The sequence below is a fragment of the Furipterus horrens genome, unplaced genomic scaffold (assembly GCF_987537825.1).
Source record: "Furipterus horrens unplaced genomic scaffold, mFurHor1.1.pri manual_scaffold_3, whole genome shotgun sequence".
In the NCBI taxonomy this organism is placed as follows: Eukaryota; Metazoa; Chordata; class Mammalia; order Chiroptera; family Furipteridae; genus Furipterus; species Furipterus horrens.
Window position 1 is genome coordinate 94,968,163 of NW_028327173.1, and position 19,085 is coordinate 94,987,247.

At 45.1% G+C, this 19,085-nt stretch overlaps 1 protein-coding gene and 1 pseudogene across 1 annotated transcript; one reads left to right on the plus strand and one right to left on the minus strand.

Annotated features, from left to right (window-relative positions):
- Positions 1 to 783: 783 nt before the first annotated feature.
- On the minus strand, positions 784 to 10,905 carry PSMG4 (proteasome assembly chaperone 4). Its single transcript, XM_090269886.1, has 3 exons — positions 10,614 to 10,905; positions 4,198 to 4,273; positions 784 to 979 (listed from the first exon to the last, which is right to left on the minus strand). Exons 1-3 carry the CDS (start codon positions 10,785 to 10,787, stop codon positions 858 to 860), a joined length of 372 nt encoding a protein of 123 aa, XP_090126012.1. The 5' UTR covers positions 10,788 to 10,905; the 3' UTR covers positions 784 to 857.
- Positions 5,788 to 7,324, plus strand: LOC150015532 (spermine synthase-like; annotated as a pseudogene).
- Positions 10,906 to 19,085: the final 8,180 nt, after the last annotated feature.

The following is a 19,085-nucleotide window of genomic DNA, read 5'->3' on the forward strand; positions in this document are numbered from 1 at the left end:
CACCTGGGCCCCAGGCCATCTGAGTCTCTGGGAAAAGGTCACACACTGGCAATCTGTGAAGTCCCCCAGAGATTCAAATGTGAAGCCAAGGTTAGAAGCCACTGACCCATAAAATACTAGCTTTTAGAAAAAGGAGTGGGGGGAAAATGTGTAGCATTTGGTACTAGAAAGATTAGAATCCACTTCAAGTGGTAGGCAGAAAAAGCTAAGGATTATAGATTATTTGACGGAAAAGAGAAGAAAGAAGGAAAGAGGAAGAGCGAGCATTTGGATTCAAAAACGTGAAATAGATAAAACAATACTGACATCTTAATTGCCATGGCACTTAAAAGTTTGTGAAATATTTCTGTGTATTCAATCCTAAAATTAACCTGGCAGAGTGAAGATTATTCCCATTTTATAGGTAAGGAAACAGGGCCCAAAGAAGGTAGAGACTTCACCAAGACGAGAGGGATAGTGAGCAGTGAGGAGTGGGGCTCCACTCCAGGCCCAAGGGAGAACACAGCAGAGGAAGGGCTTATACCCGTTTTAATTGGGAATGGACATAACAGAGTTATGACTAATTTACCCTTCAATCTAATTAGCCCCCTTCAATCCCAACACATTCCCAAGTTGACCCCTTTTCTCTACCATTGAGCAGTCACAAGGAAACTACTGCCCATTTTGCTTTTCTCCTTCCGCTGCTTGATGAATAATAGCCCTTGGCCCACAGTCTGTTGAGGGAAAGAAGGAAAATTAGTAAAATTAATGCTTTAATAACAAAATGTAAACACGTTAACCTGGTGACAGTGAAATTCAATTCATTTATTTAAATGTATATTATACATAAGTTACAAATCCTCACTTCTGCCACTCAGCTAGAACATTTCAGGAAAAGCCTCCATTTCTTCCTTGATCCTGTTTTCTACAAGTAGTGCGAAGTTACTGTCTGTATTTTGCAGGTTATAGCTGACAAACACCTGCTTGTTGGTCTTCCTGGCTAAAATGAGAAAACACAGTGAGAAAACACAGTGACACAGCCATGACTTGAATACCTGGAGATTCTGTGTGCCTCAGGCCTACCTGATAGCTGAGAAATACCTGGAAAAAGACAATGGGCTTTCAAGGAGAGAAGAACGTTCTAATTTTTATGACTTCACAGGCAGCTTCTGCAAATGCGGACTAAAATCAATGGACCCTCTCTAAGTCCCTAGAATACTGGTTCTTAAAGTGAGGTCCCCACATCAGCAGCATCCCCTGCAAAGCCATTAGAGATACACGTGCTCAGGCCCCACTCCCCAGACTGACTGAATCAGAAAGGGTGGGACTGGGGCCAGCAATCCATGTCCACGATACCTCCAGGGGATCCAAATACTAGTATTTATGAACCACTGCTCTACACACACTACTGGTTTGCTTGTTTCACTCTTCATAAAAATTGATAATATTCAAGTATTTAAAATAAAATATTAAAAGTTCTCCTTTAGTACCATCCTCTCTACCAATTCCTAGAGATAATCCTACATTTCTTCATTTCTGTGCATATACATAGAAACACATATATATGTGTGTATGCACATACACATACACACACAAATGTCTAATTTTCAATTTGATATTGAATATATGTTTGGCCCCTTTCTACAGAACAAGCAATAGTTAAGGTGTACTGCTTCAACTACAGAAATCAATATGAAAGACAAGACACATACCCTAAAGACAGTAAGCCTGAACCAGTTACATACTGGGACTGCACCAGAGCTGGGGCCTCCTCCTCAGCCTCACACCACACAAAGGGCACGTGCAATTCCTCCTCCCAATAGAGCCACCCTTCCACCCCAAGGACTTCAGATGACCACATCAACCCCAGTATCAAAAGCAAAAAAGATGGTGAGGAGAGGTGAAGCTGATACCTGTCAAGTCATACCCACTCAGCCTGCCCTCGTTCAGTGGCAGGAAATTCCCCGTCCTGAAGGCGGGGCTACTCTGACGCCAATTGCTCTACTTGCTAGGACAGGGTCTTACAGGGGGCAAAGCTGTGTCTGCCTGCATTGTCTACCCAGGAGTCCCAGCTCTGGCCTCCAGAGCCACAAAAAGTAAGGGTTCCCATCCACACCACAGCCTCCAATGCTTCCAGGGTCACTCTGAACCCTCTAGATCATCTTTTCTGACTTCTTTTCGTCTTCCACAGAAGATACTGTTCAGGACACTGCTCTCTTCTCATTACCCCTTCTAGACAACTGACAACGGTTAATAATGCATTTTCAACTAATTTACATAATAATAATGCATTTTTAACAGCATAGGACTGTACTGGACAGCCCCTTTGTGATCTCAGCCTTTGGTGATGCCAGCAGCCACATCACACCACTGACTTTCCAAGCTTTTTCTGTGTGCCTTTCCTTATAGGGCAATGGCTGAGAGCTGCCAGTTTATGCTAATACAGGCAGGATGGGAACCTTCATTAACATTTGAGTTTAATAAGATGGTAAGGATATTATTTTTTGTCTCTGTTTCAATTGATGTAGATTATTATAAATCGATGTACACCATGTGAGGAAACTGTTAATTTTAAAAAGCCCCAACATTTGCACAAAACTCAAGAAAAAATAAAAGAACCCTAGTTTTTCACATACAAACTACTACTAGGCATCCATCTTCAGGCCACCTTTGAGCCCATCTTACTTTTTCTGGTATAAACAACTTATTCATAGCACACCAAATGAGCTCCCGCCACCCTGCACTATCAGGATCTGTCACTCACACTGTGGCGATCACCCAGCTTTCTGGCTCTACAACTATAAACACCCCCACGTCTTCACTGGCCCAGGCAGGGCACACAGTACTCTTTGTGACACAGGAGTGTTACCCCTTCAACACTGGCAATCCACAGTGAAGCGAGCGGAAGTAATCACGTCTTCAACTTACTTTCACGTGGTTCAGAAAAAAGCAATCGTGAACACAGAGAGGGAATGATAACAACTGTGAATCTGGGTGCAGGCTAAACAGGAATTCTTTGTATCCTTTTTTGCAACTTTTCCATAAATTTAAAATTACTTCTAATAAGAAGTTACCAAACAATTTACTAGTCAGGCCCTAATTTCAGGCTAAAGAAAAAGTACAGCAGATGGTCCTAAAATGCTGCTGCAGCTGTCCTCACAGTCTCCATCCTATTCCCACGGAACTCAGTGTGGCAAGTCTAGAATCTCCTAACCTCAACCTGACCATGACACCTGTGCTCCACAGGAACTGCGTGAGTGTATTCCAGAGTGACTGACATATAAGTTTCCACGTATCAGGGATCAAGTAGATGGAACTGTCAACACAACTGCTGGATAAAATATAGGGACTGGGACCTCATTCACGGGACACCCCCAGCACCAGAATGGGGCTCTATAACTGAACAGACTGGGAACACTGGTGACCCTGAAGACTGAAGAGCAGACAGAGGCTGCCCTACAGTTACTTTGAGAACTGAATGACTGACAAGCAGGAGTATCCTGGATGAAATCTGTCTACTGAGAAAGCAGTTGGCAGAGAAAGAGAGTACTATTCAAGGACCCTGGGCATCCTGCGATGATGGGGTAATTGCGCACACTGACTGAGGGCAGAACACATGCTGCTCTTACCTGAACTACCTAGGTATTTACAGAAGTGTGTGTTTGCAGTGTAGGAGATAGGGCACCCTTCAACCTCATGTTCTTGTTTAACACGTGCTCTATGCCACACGCAGGTCAAGCCAGTCTCCCTTCAGAACTCTGAATGGCTCACAGGAAGTGAAGGTCAGCCCCTCATGCACAGCACTGGTACCCTGCTCCTCAGGCTCCAATGACTCCCCAGAAGGCCCAGGTGACTACCTGCAGCCACTGCCCACTGGGCACTGTCGACATCATTCACACTTTCCCCCCATGAGGAGTAATGTGCTTACAGAAGGGAGCTAAAGCACCTGTCACTCATCAGCTTGGACAGCAGGCAAGGCACAACATGGGAGTCCCAAAGGAACATGCTGGCCCTGAGACAGTGGTGGTACCATGTGGGCATGGATGTGCCTTCCTAAAGAAAAGACAATATACAAAGGTCTGGGCTTACCCTATGGTGACAAGTTGATTCATCTCTCAGTATAAAGATTCTTTATTTCTAAAGTGACTTGCCTCCTGGTTCCATCAAACAGTGAGGCCCCACCCGGTTGCTCCTGCGGCACCTGCCATGGGTACGTACCTAAGCGCTGGGCAAGGCCAGTGGAGGTCGCGTCGGAAGTGTCTCCAAGAAGGGAGGTGGACACAGGGATGGAATCCTAAAAGGAAAACAGAATGCACAGTGCTTCTCCATCAGCCAAACTTCTGTCGCTTCTTATTTTTCGCAAAGGTGGTGGCAGCAAGTCAGGGGGGCGGGGGGGGGGGTTGCGGTGAGATACATTTACCAAGAGAAAGAAGGTCTGGCATCTGTGTCAACAGCCAAGGAGGTTGACTCTCTAAGCCATACAAGGTCACCTAAAGCTGGAATCACACTGCTGTCAATAAATTCTCAGAATTATTTCACATAAAGGGCTTGTTTTAGTGTTGGAAACTCCAAAAGCATGCTGAAGGGCAACATTACAACCAAGAGGGAGCAAACAAGATCATTAAAGCCACAGCAAGAAGAAAACTATCAGAGTCTAGGCACCATGTGCCTCCAAGTCCCTCTCAGAGGTTGCTGCAGCAGAGAAGGAAGGACCCTTAATCTCCTCATCTAGACCTGTAAGAAAATATACAGTTCTATTCCCCTAAGGGTATCTGGCCTCTTCCAGAAAACAAAAGCCCTATGACTTTGCAAAAGGGCACCAGCCATCAACATGCAAATAATGAAAATAAAACTTTTTGAATATGCTGTTCAATTCTCATTTGAACTAAGAAGCAATAAAATTAAAGATAAACAAAAGTAGCCTCCTGAAATCTAGAGATAATCTTACTTTCAATTACTTTGAAAGTACTCCCCCTTACCATTAGAAAAGCCTAGCTTAAAAGGAAAAAACCAGCTAACTTATAATATGGCCAAAATTACTTCTACTGTGAGCAGAGCACAGATCAGAAACTGCTCCTTATTTTTTAAGGGTTCAGAATTACTTCAATAACAGAATTTGTTTAGGTCTATAAAAGATGATAAGAATGAAAGCATTTACAACACACTTTTTTCCTGTAAAAGATACAAAAATATGATCTTAATTAATGAATTAGCTTTTTATATACTTCAAGTTCCTCATTTTAACTGCTGACAGTATTTACAGTTAAACCTCCTGAAAAGAGAAAATCTACCTTAACAGGGTGGACTTTTCTGACCAAAAACAAAACTAAAATCCCCATATTGTTACTGTTTTCAATACTTTATTATTTCTGAAATTATACTAGATCAAGCTGGTCTTCCAGGTGAACACATGCCTAGACAGTTTTACTGTGGCCAGAAGATCACCTTCCACTCACCCACGTGGGCCAAACACATCCTAGGGTCCCACACCCCATCTTCCCTAGACCCTGCATCATCCTAGTTTTGCAGCTTCTCTTGGCACCAAAAATAGACTTGCTTGATACAAGGTGAGCCAGCTGGAAAACAGCACAGTTGTCTGGTTTTGTTCTACCTGGTCTAGTCTCACACCCAGGGGGTTGCGGGTGGGGAGGGGGGTGGAAGGGAGGAGGATGGAGACCTCACAGACCCTTTAGTGCCGCCCTCCGCTCATGGGCCAGTAAATGTTTTCTAAGAAGGGCCAGACAGCCGCATGGTCCCCCAGTTTCCCAAGGCCGCCTCCCCAGGCATGGCCCAGGGCCTCACCTCACTATGGCAGCAGCATGGCACAGCACACTCGACTTCATGCTCGGCACCAAAGCTGATGGCGAGACCATCCTAAAAGGCCTCCAGTCCATTTTCCAGGTGCAGGGAATGACCAAGTCAGTGCATACCTGGCAGAACCATGGCTATTTAGTGAGCTACATCAACAAAAATGGCAGCTTTGCCAATCTGAGAATTTACCCACATGGACTGGTGTTGCTGGGCATTCAAAGTTACAATGGTGATGCGGAAGGCAAAGAAGTTGACAGTTTTTTAAACAACGTAGAAGAAAGAATGAAAGAACTGACTCAGAACAGTACTAGGTGGGTGAAGTGGTTACCACCCATAGTTCGAGGAGGGGCCATTGATATGTACTGGCCCACTGCTGATGGCCGCCTGGTTGAATATGACATAGATGAAGTGGTGTATGATGAAGATTCACCTTATCAGACCACTAAAATTCTGCACTCAAAGCAATTTGGAAATATTTTCATCCTTAGTGGGGATGTTAATCTGGCAGAGAGTGATTTGGCATATACCTGGGCCATCAAGGGCAGTGGCAAAGAAGACTGCACTGGCAAAGATGTGCTGATTCTAGGAGGTGGAGATGGGGGCATTTTATGTGAAACAGACCCTGACTCCAAAAAACCTCCGCTGCCTTGCGGCATACCTCTTCAGGGGAAAGGCTAAGGGAGTAAACCCCGACAGAAAATCCGGAGCCGGAGTCCCTAAGGCGGTTTGACGTTGTAGTCAACACCGGCAACTCCTGCGGCGCACCTGAACCCAAGCTGTATCGACTCCGTCTTTCCCTTGGACCCTTCAGCTGCGAAGAGAGGGGGGGTCTGCTGCATGGGCAACAGCAGACCCTCCATATCACCCTGCCCAGGCTCTGTAGCTTCAGCTTCACTGGAGAGGACACTCCAGCGTCATCGCAAGACGTCGATTCAACACGGGAGGAGACAGATACCGTGTCACTCCCGAGTCGGACTGCACAGCCATTCTCGGCGGTGCAGATAGACTCTTAAGAAGCTACACCATCGTCTCTCGAGACGGACGGCTGCCGACGACGAGTCAAACTGAAACCAAAGGTGGTCACTATGGTAGAGATTGACCAAATGGTGATTGATGGATGTAAGAAATACATGCAAAAAACGTGTGGTGATATCTCAGACAATCTTAAAGGAGACTGCTATGAGGTCCTAGTAGAGGACTGTATTCCAGTACTGAAGAGGTAGGCCAAAGAAGGGAAAGAGTTTGATCATGTGATTAATGATCTGACAGCTGTTCCAATCTCCACATCTCCAGAGGAAGATTCCACATGTGAGTTTCTTAGACTGATTCTTGACCTCTCCATGAAAGTACTGAAACAGAATGGGAAATATTTTACACAGGGGAACGGTGTCAATTTGACAGAAGCCCTGTCACTCTATGAAGAACAGCGTGGGCACCTGTATTGTCCTGTGGAATTCTCAAAGGAGATCGTCTGTGTCTCTTCATACTTAGAATTGTGGGTATGTTAACTGTTTGGAAGAAAGCTGAACCTTGAAGATCAGTATCCCCTAATCATGTGTGCTTACAAATAGCCTTCCTGACCATCATATGTTGTACAATTGATTGTAAATTCCTTCCAAGTTTTCTTTTTTAATTATTATTTTTAATTTAAAAAAGCAAATGGAAAATGTCTATTCTGATGAACTAGGGTGCTATTTTTTGAAAGTCAGTTGAAGGATGACTAGATAGCATAGCAAAGGCTGTTAAATGCACTGAACCCTAGAATGTGATTTTCGTTATTTTTTTTTCCTTATGTGGGCTGTTTTTGTTTTTATTTCGGTAGACTCTGAATTCAGTTGTTTGGAAGAATGAACATCATTGTTTTGTTCCGGAGGGCAGTTCTTGATGGCATTTCTTTCCCCCCAAATTAATCAACTTAGATCATTAAAATTTGGGGCTTACATCAAAGTTTAAAAATGAGTTAGCAACCTGGCTGCTGTGGCTCAGTGGATTGAGCGTCGGCCTGCAAGCTAAGTGCCGCTGGTTCGATTCTCAGTCAGGGCACATGACTAGGTTGCACGTCAGGCCCCCAGTTGGGGGCAACCACACAGTGATGTTTCTCTCCCTCTCTTTCTCCTTTCCCCTCTCTCTAAAAATAAACAGAACAAAACAAATAAATAAATAGTTCAATTAGAAAATATATTTTTTTTAAAAAAAATGAGTTAGCAATGCTTTGATTAAAATTACAAATAAAAAAAAAAAAAAAGAAGAAGAAGAAGAAGGGCCAGACAGTAAACAGTTTTGTTTTTACAGACTACAAGGTCCAGTAGCAACTGCTCAGCTCTGCCATCCAAGCGCAAAAGCTGTGACAGACCCTACTAAATGAATGGATGCAGCTTGTTTCAATAAAGCCTTATCACAAAAGTAGATATGAGCCAGACCCCAGGCCACATGAATCCTTGTTTTCCTGCCTTAACCTCCAAACACACAGCCCTGCCCATAACCCCTCTCCCCCTCTAGGCCCTCTTCCTCTCCTCCATTGAAAGACTAGGAATCACCAGCTGCCCAAAGGCCTGCCTGTTAGTACCCACCAGAAAAGAAATAAAAGAAAACACACCCAGAAAAAGAACAGTGAGAAGGGAAAAGGCATATGAGAGGGGCGGCCAGAAGAGAAGAGGGTTAGTGTGTGAGGACACCCAGAAGTGCCATTCAGAGGCTGTGTCCTTCGCAAAGCTTTGCCCAGGTCCTGCCTCATGGCTCACTCCTCTGATTTGCCACCCTCCCTGGGGAAGCCTCAGAGATTTCAATTCTTACTGCCTGACAGGCTGTGGGTTACTGGTAGTCCTCCCTAGCAAGTGGGGAGTTCCCTGAGGGTTCCTCACTCATTTATTCAACAAGGATTTAATGAGCAGCTTGTCAGGCACTAGGGATACAAAAACTCATGAAAACAGACAAGCCTGAACACTGACAATAAACTGCAAAGGGAGCAATGGCTAGGGGTCTGCCAGTCTGCTAGAGCAGCCAAGAGGACAGGGGGTGGGCATGGACAAGGCAGCTCCCCCAGGTAAGAGGGTCTGAAGGGTCACTGCAGTCTCTGGGCTATGCTCTAAGTTTCTCTCTTGAAAGGCCTGGAGTAGAGAAATGACAGTATCTAACTGCAGTCTGCTGTCCTGTGAAGAATTGGCCAGAAGATACTGTTATGGGTTAAACCATGTCTTCCAAAAAGATATGTCCATGTCCTAACCCCTAGTACCTGTGAATGGTGACTTCATCTGGAAGTAGGGTCTTTGCAGAAATAATTAAAATGTAAGTTAAGATGAGGTCATACTGGACCCTTAACTTATTATGGCTGATGCCCTTATAAGAAAGAAAGACACACACAAACAGAGACACTCAGAGAAGAAGGCCATGTGACATTGGAAACAGAGACTGAAGTGATGAAGCTGCAAGCCAAGGACCACCACAGACTGCCAGCAACACTAGAGAGGCGTGGGATGGTTTCTCCCTCAGAGCCTCCAGGATGAACCAGCCCTGACAACACTTTGATTTCAGACTTCTGGCCTCCAGAACTGTTAAGAGAACAAATCTCTGCTGTTGTAAGCCACCCAGTTTGTGGCACTCTGTTAACAACAGCTCTAAGAAACTAATACAGAAAGCACAGGGGGGAATCAGCCAGAGGACAGACACCACAAGCCTAGCCCAGGTGGCAGACCTTAAGGAGGTGAGAGGTGAATGGATTCTGTGTTATGTTTTTTTTTAAGTATAGTTGACACACAATATTATTTGCTTCAGGGGTACAACGTAGTGATTCTACATTTGTATACCTTACAATATGATCACAGTAAGTCTCATTACGTCTCCACAACTTATTTATAACTTAAAGTTTCTACTGCTTATTCTCCTTCACTTTTGTTTCACCCGTCCCCCACTCCATTCCCCTCTGGCAACCATCAGTTTGATCTATGTATGGATACGTCTATTTCTGTTCTATCCTGCTTGTTCATTTTTTGTTGCTTTTGTTTGTTTGTTTGTTTTGGTTCCACATAAGTGAAATCTTATGGTATTTGCCTTTCTCTATGTTGACTTGTGTATGTTTTTACTGACAGCAGTGTTCACAGCTTCACTGCCATTGGGCATGTGGAGTTTGGGACAGAGGCATCAAAGATGACTACTAGGTTCCAGTAGAGTTACCATAACAGAAATGTGCTGGCTGCGACAGCAGCAGGTTTAAATAAATAAGTCAAGAGTTTGGTCTTGAATATGTATTATGAGATGACTATTAGGCTTCCAAGTAAAGAAACAGGAGTCTGAAGTTCAGGAAAGAGGTCTCCTGGAAACAGGTAAATGATGTGGTCAATACAGAGAGGGCATGAAAACTAAGAGGTAGATGCCATCCCCCAGGGTGCGAGTGTGACCAGGGAGCAGAGATCCCACGATGAAGCCCCGGGACACTCCAACTACAGAGAGGAGAGAAAAGGAGCCAGCAGGGTCAGGGTAGCGTCAGTGGAAAGGAGGGACCTGCCTGAGGCCCCACGTGCTGGTCTGACTACACACAGCTCTCCTCCGGGCGGTGCAAATTCAGACATCACAGGACAGCATTCTAGAGAGCTGCAAGGGCCCCATGGGCCCAGGAGACCAGAGGGTCACGCCCGCGCATCTAGGGGAACCGAACCCACGGTCTCCCCAGAGGGCACGAGGCGCGCGCCTTGAGGCCCCCGCCAGCGCCCAGACCCCCCAAGCCCCGCAGTGGTCCGGCCGCCTAGGGACCGTCCCTCGACCCGTGTCCCTAACCCCTCTTTACTTTCTTCCCCCTCCCAGGCGCCCAAGCCCAGGCCGGCACTCACGTAGCGGCTGCACAGAGCCACGGAGAGGTTGCGCAGGTGCGGCGTGGCTCCCACCCACAGGAAGAGCGAGTCCGTCAGTCGCATGACGTGGAAGTGGATCAGCTGCTCCCACAGCCTCGCGCTGAAGTTGTGCAGGGAGACCTCCCCACACGCCGCGGCCTGCGGCCCCTCCATGCCGGCCTGCGGGCCCCCCGCCCCGCTGCGCCCGCACCCCGGGCCCCGCCACGAGCGCAGGTCTGGCTAGACCTGAGCAAGCGAGCGCTGAGCTCCGAGCGCCTGAGTTCCTTTCGCTTTCTTTTCCGGGAAGGGGGGTGGGGCCTAGGGCGGGAGCGGGTGGGGCTGGGCAGCGAGCCGGGCGGTACACGCAGAGCCTCGGCCGCGCAGTGCCTCCGGTCTCCGCCTGAGCTCTAGAAACGCGGTTGGACGTGGGCGAGAAACCCGCTCTCGTCATTACCTGGAACCGGGCTGGCGTCCGCCGGGACCTCAGGGAACCCGCGGGCGCCAGGCAGAGCTCGCCCTCGCTCGTTCCCTTCCTCCTGTACCCCAATCAGTGCACCGAGTAGCACCCCCGCGCTGGAGCTCGCGCACCGGCACCCCAGGTCTTGACACGCTGTACAAAGACATCCTGTTTTAAGGACTCCGAGAGCACCCGCCTCCTATCATACTGTTTTGGGTTTGGATTACCAAAATCCTCCTAGTAGCCCTGTAACTCCAGGGAAGCCTTGAGTGTAGCTAGCCTCAAGAATGGCAACAATATTGAAAGAAAGTCTATGAAAAGGAAAATGTCGTCGACTAAGTTGTCGGGAGGATGAGTAGACACTGTTTCAGCCTTAGACACCCCACCTCACCCCGCCCCAAGCTGCAATTGTGTATAAGCTTGGATCTTGGGCTGATCTTTTAACCTCTCTGAGACTGCTTCCTCATCTACAAAATGGCCTAAGAATAGGTACCTCTCAGAGAAGTGGAAAGGATTATGAGCAAGTACATTGAAAGTGTGAATGGTGGTCATTAATATCCCAGCTGAGGGACCCTTTAATTTTAGTCACTTTGAGACACTAGAGTTGAAATAAAGAAGTCTTCAGTATGTTAACAATGAGTGTTTCGGAAAAAAAAAAAAAGTATGTGGTAAAAGCAAATAGGGCCCGTTTTGCAGATTTTGTTAAGACTGTTGGGTTTTAAGTCAGAATTACCACAATTCTTTAAATAGTTCTATTTTTAAAATATCTACTAGGTCTAAGTTGACTAAATTAAAATTATAAAGGGTATAAGTATTTTTACAGGTTCTATTTACTAATTATCAATGATTTAATAATACAGTTAATTTTCAGTTCAATTTCAATTTTTTGAACAGCTTTTTAAGATATAATTGACATACAATAGCTGCACATACTTAAAGTATACAGATCGAGGTTTTGACACATATATAACCCATGAAACCATAGCTACAATCAAAATAGTGAACATGTCCACCACCCCAAAGGTTTCCTTAGGCCCCTCCCCAACCACAGATCTGTATTTTGTCATTACAAATTAGTTTACATTGTCTAGAGTTTTATATAAATGGAATAATACAGTGTGTATGACTTTTTTGTCTTTTTCTCTCATCATAATTATTTTGAGATTCATCTAGATTATTGGGTGTATGAATGGTTCATTCTTTTTTAAGGTTGAGCAATATTCTATTGTGTGGCTGGCTATACCGCTCTTTGTTCATCCATTCACATGTTGATGTTCATTTTGGGCCATTTCCCATTTAAAGATACTACAATAAAGTTGCTGTAAACATATGTGCACAAGTTAAGTCTTTGTATGGACAGTCCCTCTCTCTCATTTACCTTGAGGACTATTCTCTCCAAGCCCTAACCCAACCCAAGCCAAAGTTCAGCAGATGACCCTGCTTCTGATTCTACAAAGAAAGTAGAAATTATCAGGCTTAATCTCCCCAATTCCTTGTACCTCTACTCAAACCTTCATATTCCCCTGATCCCATTCTTACTTCCTTTTACTCCTCATTACAGTGAGAGATGTCAGATTTTAATCTAGCCGCCTGTGCTCGGACCCTATTCTCCACGTCCTCGGGAACCACATTCCATCAACTGTGGTGGACTCTGAGATGTGCTACCTAGAATCTCCTTCAAGACAGGACTTGTCTCAGCTATTGGAAATACTCTTAGCAGAAAGTCTTCTTCTGTGGCCTCCTTCAGAGTCTGCACACACTTCCCAGGGCAGCCCACATCCGGTTACTGAGAGAGGCCACAGACTATAGGCCAGGCCATTTTGGCCCAATGCAGGACAACTGTGTTGTACCATTTTCACTCCAAAATGCCCAGTGGGTCAGCTGAAGCTGACTACTACAAGAGTGGTATTCACTTTGAACCATCAGAAGAAAAAAAAATTTTTTTATTGAATCAGAATTTTATAGGCACATATTTTAAAATCCCATTATAATGTTGATATTTTGTGACAATAATCAGCATTTCATAGTATAGTCGCACCAGTTACATTTTGAATTTTTTAAGTATATTTTATTGATTATGTTGTTACAGTAGTTTCAGTTCTTCTCCCTTTTGCTCCCCTCTGCCCAGTACTCCCCTTCCCTCCAGCAATCACACCCCCCCTTAATTGATGTCCATGGGTCGTGCATATGAGTTCTTTGGCTTCATCCTTTCCTATATTATTCTGAACTTCCCCCTGTCTATTTTTGTATTTACCAACTACACTTCTTAATCCCTGCACCATTTCCTCATTTCTCCCCCTCCCCACTCCCAGATGATAAACCTCCAAATGATCCCCATACCTATGATTCTGTTCCTATTCTGGTTTGCTTAGTTGGATTTTGTTCTTATTTTTTTTGATTCAGTTGTTGATAGTTGTGAGTTTGTTGTCATTTTAGTGTTCATAGTTTTGATGTTCTTTTCTTAAGTAAGTCCCTTTGACATTTCATATAATAATGGCTTAGTGATGATGAGCTCCTTTAGCTTTACCTTGTCTGGGACACACTTCTATTCTAAATGATAGCTTTGCTGGATAGAGTAATCTTGTTGTAAGTCCTTGCTTTTCATCACCTTAACTACTTCTTGCCAATCCCTTCTTGCCTGCAGTTTCTTTTGAGAAATCAACTTATAGTCTTATAGGCACCTCTTTGTAGGTAACTCTCTGCTTTTCTCTTGCTACTTTTAAGATTCTCTCTTTATCTTTAACCTTTGACACTTTAATTATGATGTGTCTTGGTGTGGTCCTTTTTGGGTCTAGCTTGTTTGGGACTCTCTGTGCTTCCTGGACTTGTATGTCTATTTCCTTCACCACATATAGGGAGTTTTCCTTCATTATTTTCTCACATAAGTTTTCAATTTCTTGCTCTTCCTCTTCTCCTTCTGGCACCCCTATGGTTTGGATGTTGGCATGTTTAAAGTGGTCCCAGAGATTCCTAAGTCTCTCCTCATTTTTTTCAATTCTTGTTTCCTCATTCTGTACTGGTTGACTATTGTTTCCTCCTTATGTTCCAAATCATTGATTTGAACCCCAGTTTCCTTCCCTTCACCATTGGTTTTGTGTGGATTTCCTTTCGTTTCATTTAGCATAGCCTTCACTTCTTCCCTTATGCATTTGCCATACTCAAGCATATCTGTCAAGCTTGTGAGCATCTTTACCACCAGTGTTTTGAATTCTGCATCTGTTAGGTTGGCTATTTCCTCGTTTGTTAGGTTGCCTATCTCCTTGTCGCTTAAGTCTCCCACTGGAACCTTGATCTGTTCCCCCTTTTGGACCATACTTCTCTGTATCCTCATCTTGACAGATCCTGTGTTTGTTTGCCTCTGTGTCTTAGGTAGAGCTGTCACTCCTGTTACGTTGTAAGGGGTGGAGCCTTAGGTATTCGTCAGTACAGGGCAACCTGTTTCACCACATTGTGGTGCTGTATGTGACGGAGAGGTCAGAGAGGGAACAATGCCACTTGTTCAGCACTCGCTCCTTTTCCAGGCACTTCTCCCACTTTGTATGGGACTGGCACCTCTCTAGTTGTTACCCTGGATATTGTTCCCAGAGTGGGTGGGTCTGTGAGCATTCTAGTACTCTGGGGGCCCTTTAAACAAGAGGACTCTGCTGAGAGGCCAGCTGTTTCTTCCTCCACCCCAACCCCCACTGGTTTGCACAGTCAGAAGCAATGAGGCTTTATTTTCCCCGGCGCTCAGACCGTGAGCTGCATGATCTGGTCTGGCACTGGGAGCAGTCCCCAGGTATCCCTCCTGACTTTTTAAAATGTGTGACTGCACTTTCTGGCAGCCTGCCGCTGCTACCACTGCCGCTGCCACCACACCACATCCTCTCCGCCCCTCCTACCTTTCTGGATGAGTATTTCTTCTTTACATATTTGTTTGTTTGACTTCCATGCAGCTCGATTTTTTGGAACTTCCAGTTGTCTCTAGTTTTGATGTAGTTGTATTCCTTCTTAGTTGTGGAGGGAAACACAGCATGTCTGTCTGGGCCGCCATCTTGGCCAGAGGTCCCAGAAGAAATTAAGAGGATGATTAGAAGGTTGAGTACAGTCATCTCAATAAAATCTTACAGTCCCTTGATCAGTTTCTGGTCCTGGAACTCAGTAACTGAAGAAAGGGCCAGGTCCCCTGCAACAGCATGGCCAAGTATACCTTGCCCTTCTCCAAAGTGCCTAATGGCCATTTACTCGGGTAACAGTACACTAGGAAAAGAAGAAGACCCAAACATTTCAAGGGTCGGAGTTAGAATTGAGATCTGGAGACATGAAGTGGGAGCATACAAGAACCAGACAACAAATGAAGTCCTGGCCAAGGAACCATTGGGTCTGCAGACCCATCTGAACCCATCTGGGGTCACCTGCATGGTCCCTGAATACATAATTGGGATAGACATAATTGGAAGTTGGCACAATCCCCACATCGAGTCATTGGCCTGTGGGATAAGAGCTATCATAGTGGAGAAAGCCAAGTGGAAGACTATGAAATTGCCCCTTTCCCAGCCAAGCAATATTGCATCTGGGGGGGGGGATTGTGAAAATTAGTGCCACTTTTGAGATAGCATTCTGATGGAGGCAAGGAAATGAATGCAGCCACTCTGGTTCAACACAGTCAACATCTATAGTCATCGTCTTTCCGTAACTATTCATGGGTCAACTGAAGCTTTTGAGTCTACATCACAACTTTCCTTCTCCCTTCCCCCAATTCTACTTCCTCTCCCTCCCTTCTAGAGCTGTCAATTTTGAGAGTACTCTCTAATAAATATTCAGACTAAACTCTCTGAAAAACCCAACCTGGAACAGGCTCCTTCTGTTCTTATCTCACTCTATGCATTTCCTGAGCAATTTCACTCATGGCCATGTGTGAATCTATAACCAGTCTTGCTCTTCTTAGAGCAATTGACTGTCACTTCCTAATTGTTCCCCTAGTACTTGGATACTCAACATGTTCATACCCAATTTCATCATCTCCTCCATCCCCTCCTTCCTGCCCTTAAGCCCTTTCCTTTCCCTACGTTGGCGAAGGATCACCACTCACCCAGTTTCCCAAACCATAACTCAAGGATCTTCTCTATTACTGCTAACAGTACTGCCTGCTTACAGTCTCCCGCACATCCCTCTCATCGTCTACACCTGCACCGCCAGCTTGGTGCAGATCTCTCCTTTCTCTTGCCTGGACTCACACTTTGGCATTCTGATTGGCTTCCCTGCTTCTTGTTTTGCTGGCTTCCAATGTATCTTTCTCACTATCTCCAGGGAGATCTCTTGAACAAATAAATTTGCGCATGTTACTGGTCATAATAATAAAAAAAAAAAAAAAATCCTTCATCCAGGCTGGTGTGGCTCAGTAAATTGAGCACCAGCCTGGGAACCAAAGAGTCGCCAGTTCAATTCCCAGTCAGGGCACATGCCTGGGTTTCAGGCCAGGTCCCCCATTTGGGGCACGTGAGAGGCAAGCACACATTGATGTTTCTCTCCTTCTCCTTCTCCCTCCCTTCCCCCCTCTCTAAAAATAAATTAAAAATTAAAAATTTTTAAAAAATCCTTCAGTGGTGCTTAAATACTTACGCAGGCACACAATGCCCCTCACCCAGCTGCGGCTCTGCTTTGCAGCTAGCCCTTCCCTCACCTGCACCTTTATGCTCTGGCAATACTGAACTCTGAGAGGTGTCCAGAAGCAACCACCTCTATTTGCCCTGCACACCATTGCCCACAGTGTCTCTGCCTGGGCCTGCCCAGGACTTACCTACAGGACTTTCCTCGTCCTGAAGTTAACCCCAACACTACCCCTGAAGGAAGACTTCCCTCCTCAAGTAGGCAGGCAGTGTGCTCTCCTGGCCCTTTATTTTTGCCTCCCACACAGCAATCATTTTATGTAATGGCCTTTGTGCGTGCCCATCTTCCTTCTCAGTACGTTCTTTAAGGGCAGGTGGGGGTCTTCAATCTTCCATGCAGTGCACAGCACAGTCCTGCACATAATAGTCATAAAACAATATTGATTAAATGGTTGAGTGCTGAGTGAGTAAATGCTAGGAAAATAAATAAGGGCCTCTTCAGGGCCTGAGGCTCTAGGTCTGACTCCACCACTAATTAGATGTATACTTCTCTTCTAGGTCTCTGTTACCTTAGCTGCAAATTGAGAAGATTGGCTTACATTATTTCTAAGGAGTCTTCCAGAGCTAATACTTTATGAAGATCTGATAAGAACACAGAATAGTAAGGCAAGCCCTGTCTGGCCAAGTCCTAAGCAGAAGGATGGTATTCTCCAGGGAACCACTAGGTGGCAGGCGGAAGGAGGCGAGCTAGAGGCAGTGCTGCTTCCTCTTTCCGAAAGCAAGAGGTGAGTTTCTGGGTTCCCACTCTTAACTAGCAAACTACGTCAGGAGCAGTGTTTTCTCTAGACTCTGCACTTTTAGGAGGATCTGATGAAACAGCAGGTCATGTTTCTCAAGTAGCAGACAGCCCACAAAATGCAAAAGCACCTAGCAACAGATTGCAAAAGAGTCTGGCCTACCAGCTGTCTGCTTGAAGAGAGGGCAAGGGGTCTTGGGTATTTGGATTCATCCCTCTCCTATTTCTGCCACCAGTTTGAGTTGTGAGCCTTTGTCTCTCTCAATAAAAACCAAGAATTAAATTTTCTTTTTTTAATCCTTACCCAAGGACACTTTTTCATTGCTTTTGTAGAGAGAGGAAGGGAGAGAGAAAAACATCCTTGTGAGAGAGAAACATTGATTGGTTGCCTCCTATACACACCCGGAATGGGGATAGTATGTTTCCGGAATGCATATTGAACCTGCAACCTAGGTATGTTCCCAGACCAGGAATCAAACCCGCAACCTTTCGATTACAGGATGACGCTCCAACCAACTGAGCCACACTGGCCAGAATGAATTTAAGAATTTTTTAGATGCTAGATAAGAAAACTGCTCTGTGAGGAGGATGCCTTTCACCTCCCTTCCAGGTGAAGAAAGGTAAGTCCTGGATTCATAATGCACACCATCTGAAGGTGGAACTACCCCTGGCGTGTTCATGGTGCAAACAAGTCATGAGAATATCCAGGAACTTTACATAATCACTGATATTTCCCATGAGATCATTGGACCTTTAATCCAAAATCAGCCCCAAACTCTATTATATGTCATGGTTGGTAATGTAGTGTTTGGGTTAGTAATAGGCTAGGTTATACTGTGGTAATGTGAAATGGAAATAGCTTAGTGCAACAAAGTATCTTTAGCTCATGATGTATTTCTGGCTTGGTATGGGAGGTGAAGGGGTAGGAGGTGAAGTGGGGCCTCTGCTCCATACAGTTCTTCAGGACCCAGAATGACACATTGTGCACAGCAGCAGAAGAGGGAGCTGCAGTGTTATGGCTGCCTTTTTGGTGCTCCAACCTAGATGTGACACATCACATCTCCTGCCTTTTAGCCAGAGACTGTCACCTGCCCAGATTGGGGGTTGGAAGAAGGGGAAAGGTGTTAGGTGCAAAATGTGGAGAGCAGATGGAATTTTTTTTACCTTTTTGACCTCCTTTACCCAATTTTCCCATTTCCCCTCCTCACCCCCACCAAAACTGGCAACCATCAATGTGTTCTCTGTATCTATGAGTTTGGTTGGGTTTTACATATTTGTTTGTTTTAGATTCCACATATAAGAGACATTGTGTGGTATTTGTCTGACTTATCTCACTTAACATAATACTCTCTAGGTCTATCTATGTTTTCATAAGTGACAAGATTTCATTCCCTTATGTGGCTGAATATGTTTATATATATCAAAATTTCTTTATCCACTCATCTATCATTGGGCACTTCAGTTTGATTAGCACTAGTGTCCCCAGTATAGTGACAAAAAAGTTTGATTTACTGAGAGTTACTACATCTGCCAACCAGCATTCGTACAGATTTTCCGTGAGGATACCCAGTGGCCTAGGGTTAAGAGGCAAAGCCCAAATCTGTGTTCACTAACCCAAGTGGTTAAACTAT

Bases quoted from the DNA above. Each gene is read 5' to 3' on its own strand.
- PSMG4 (XM_090269886.1), bottom strand. From the start codon at position 10,787: ATGGAGGGGCCGCAGGCCGCGGCGTGTGGGGAGGTCTCCCTGCACAAC. The intron at 4,274-10,613 runs GTGAGTGCCGGC...TTTTCCTTTTAG, and splicing joins TGGCTCTGTGCAGCCGCTAC to GATTCCATCCCTGTGTCCAC. The intron at 980-4,197 runs GTACGTACCCAT...TTCTCATTTTAG, and splicing joins TGGCCTTGCCCAGCGCTTAG to CCAGGAAGACCAACAAGCAG.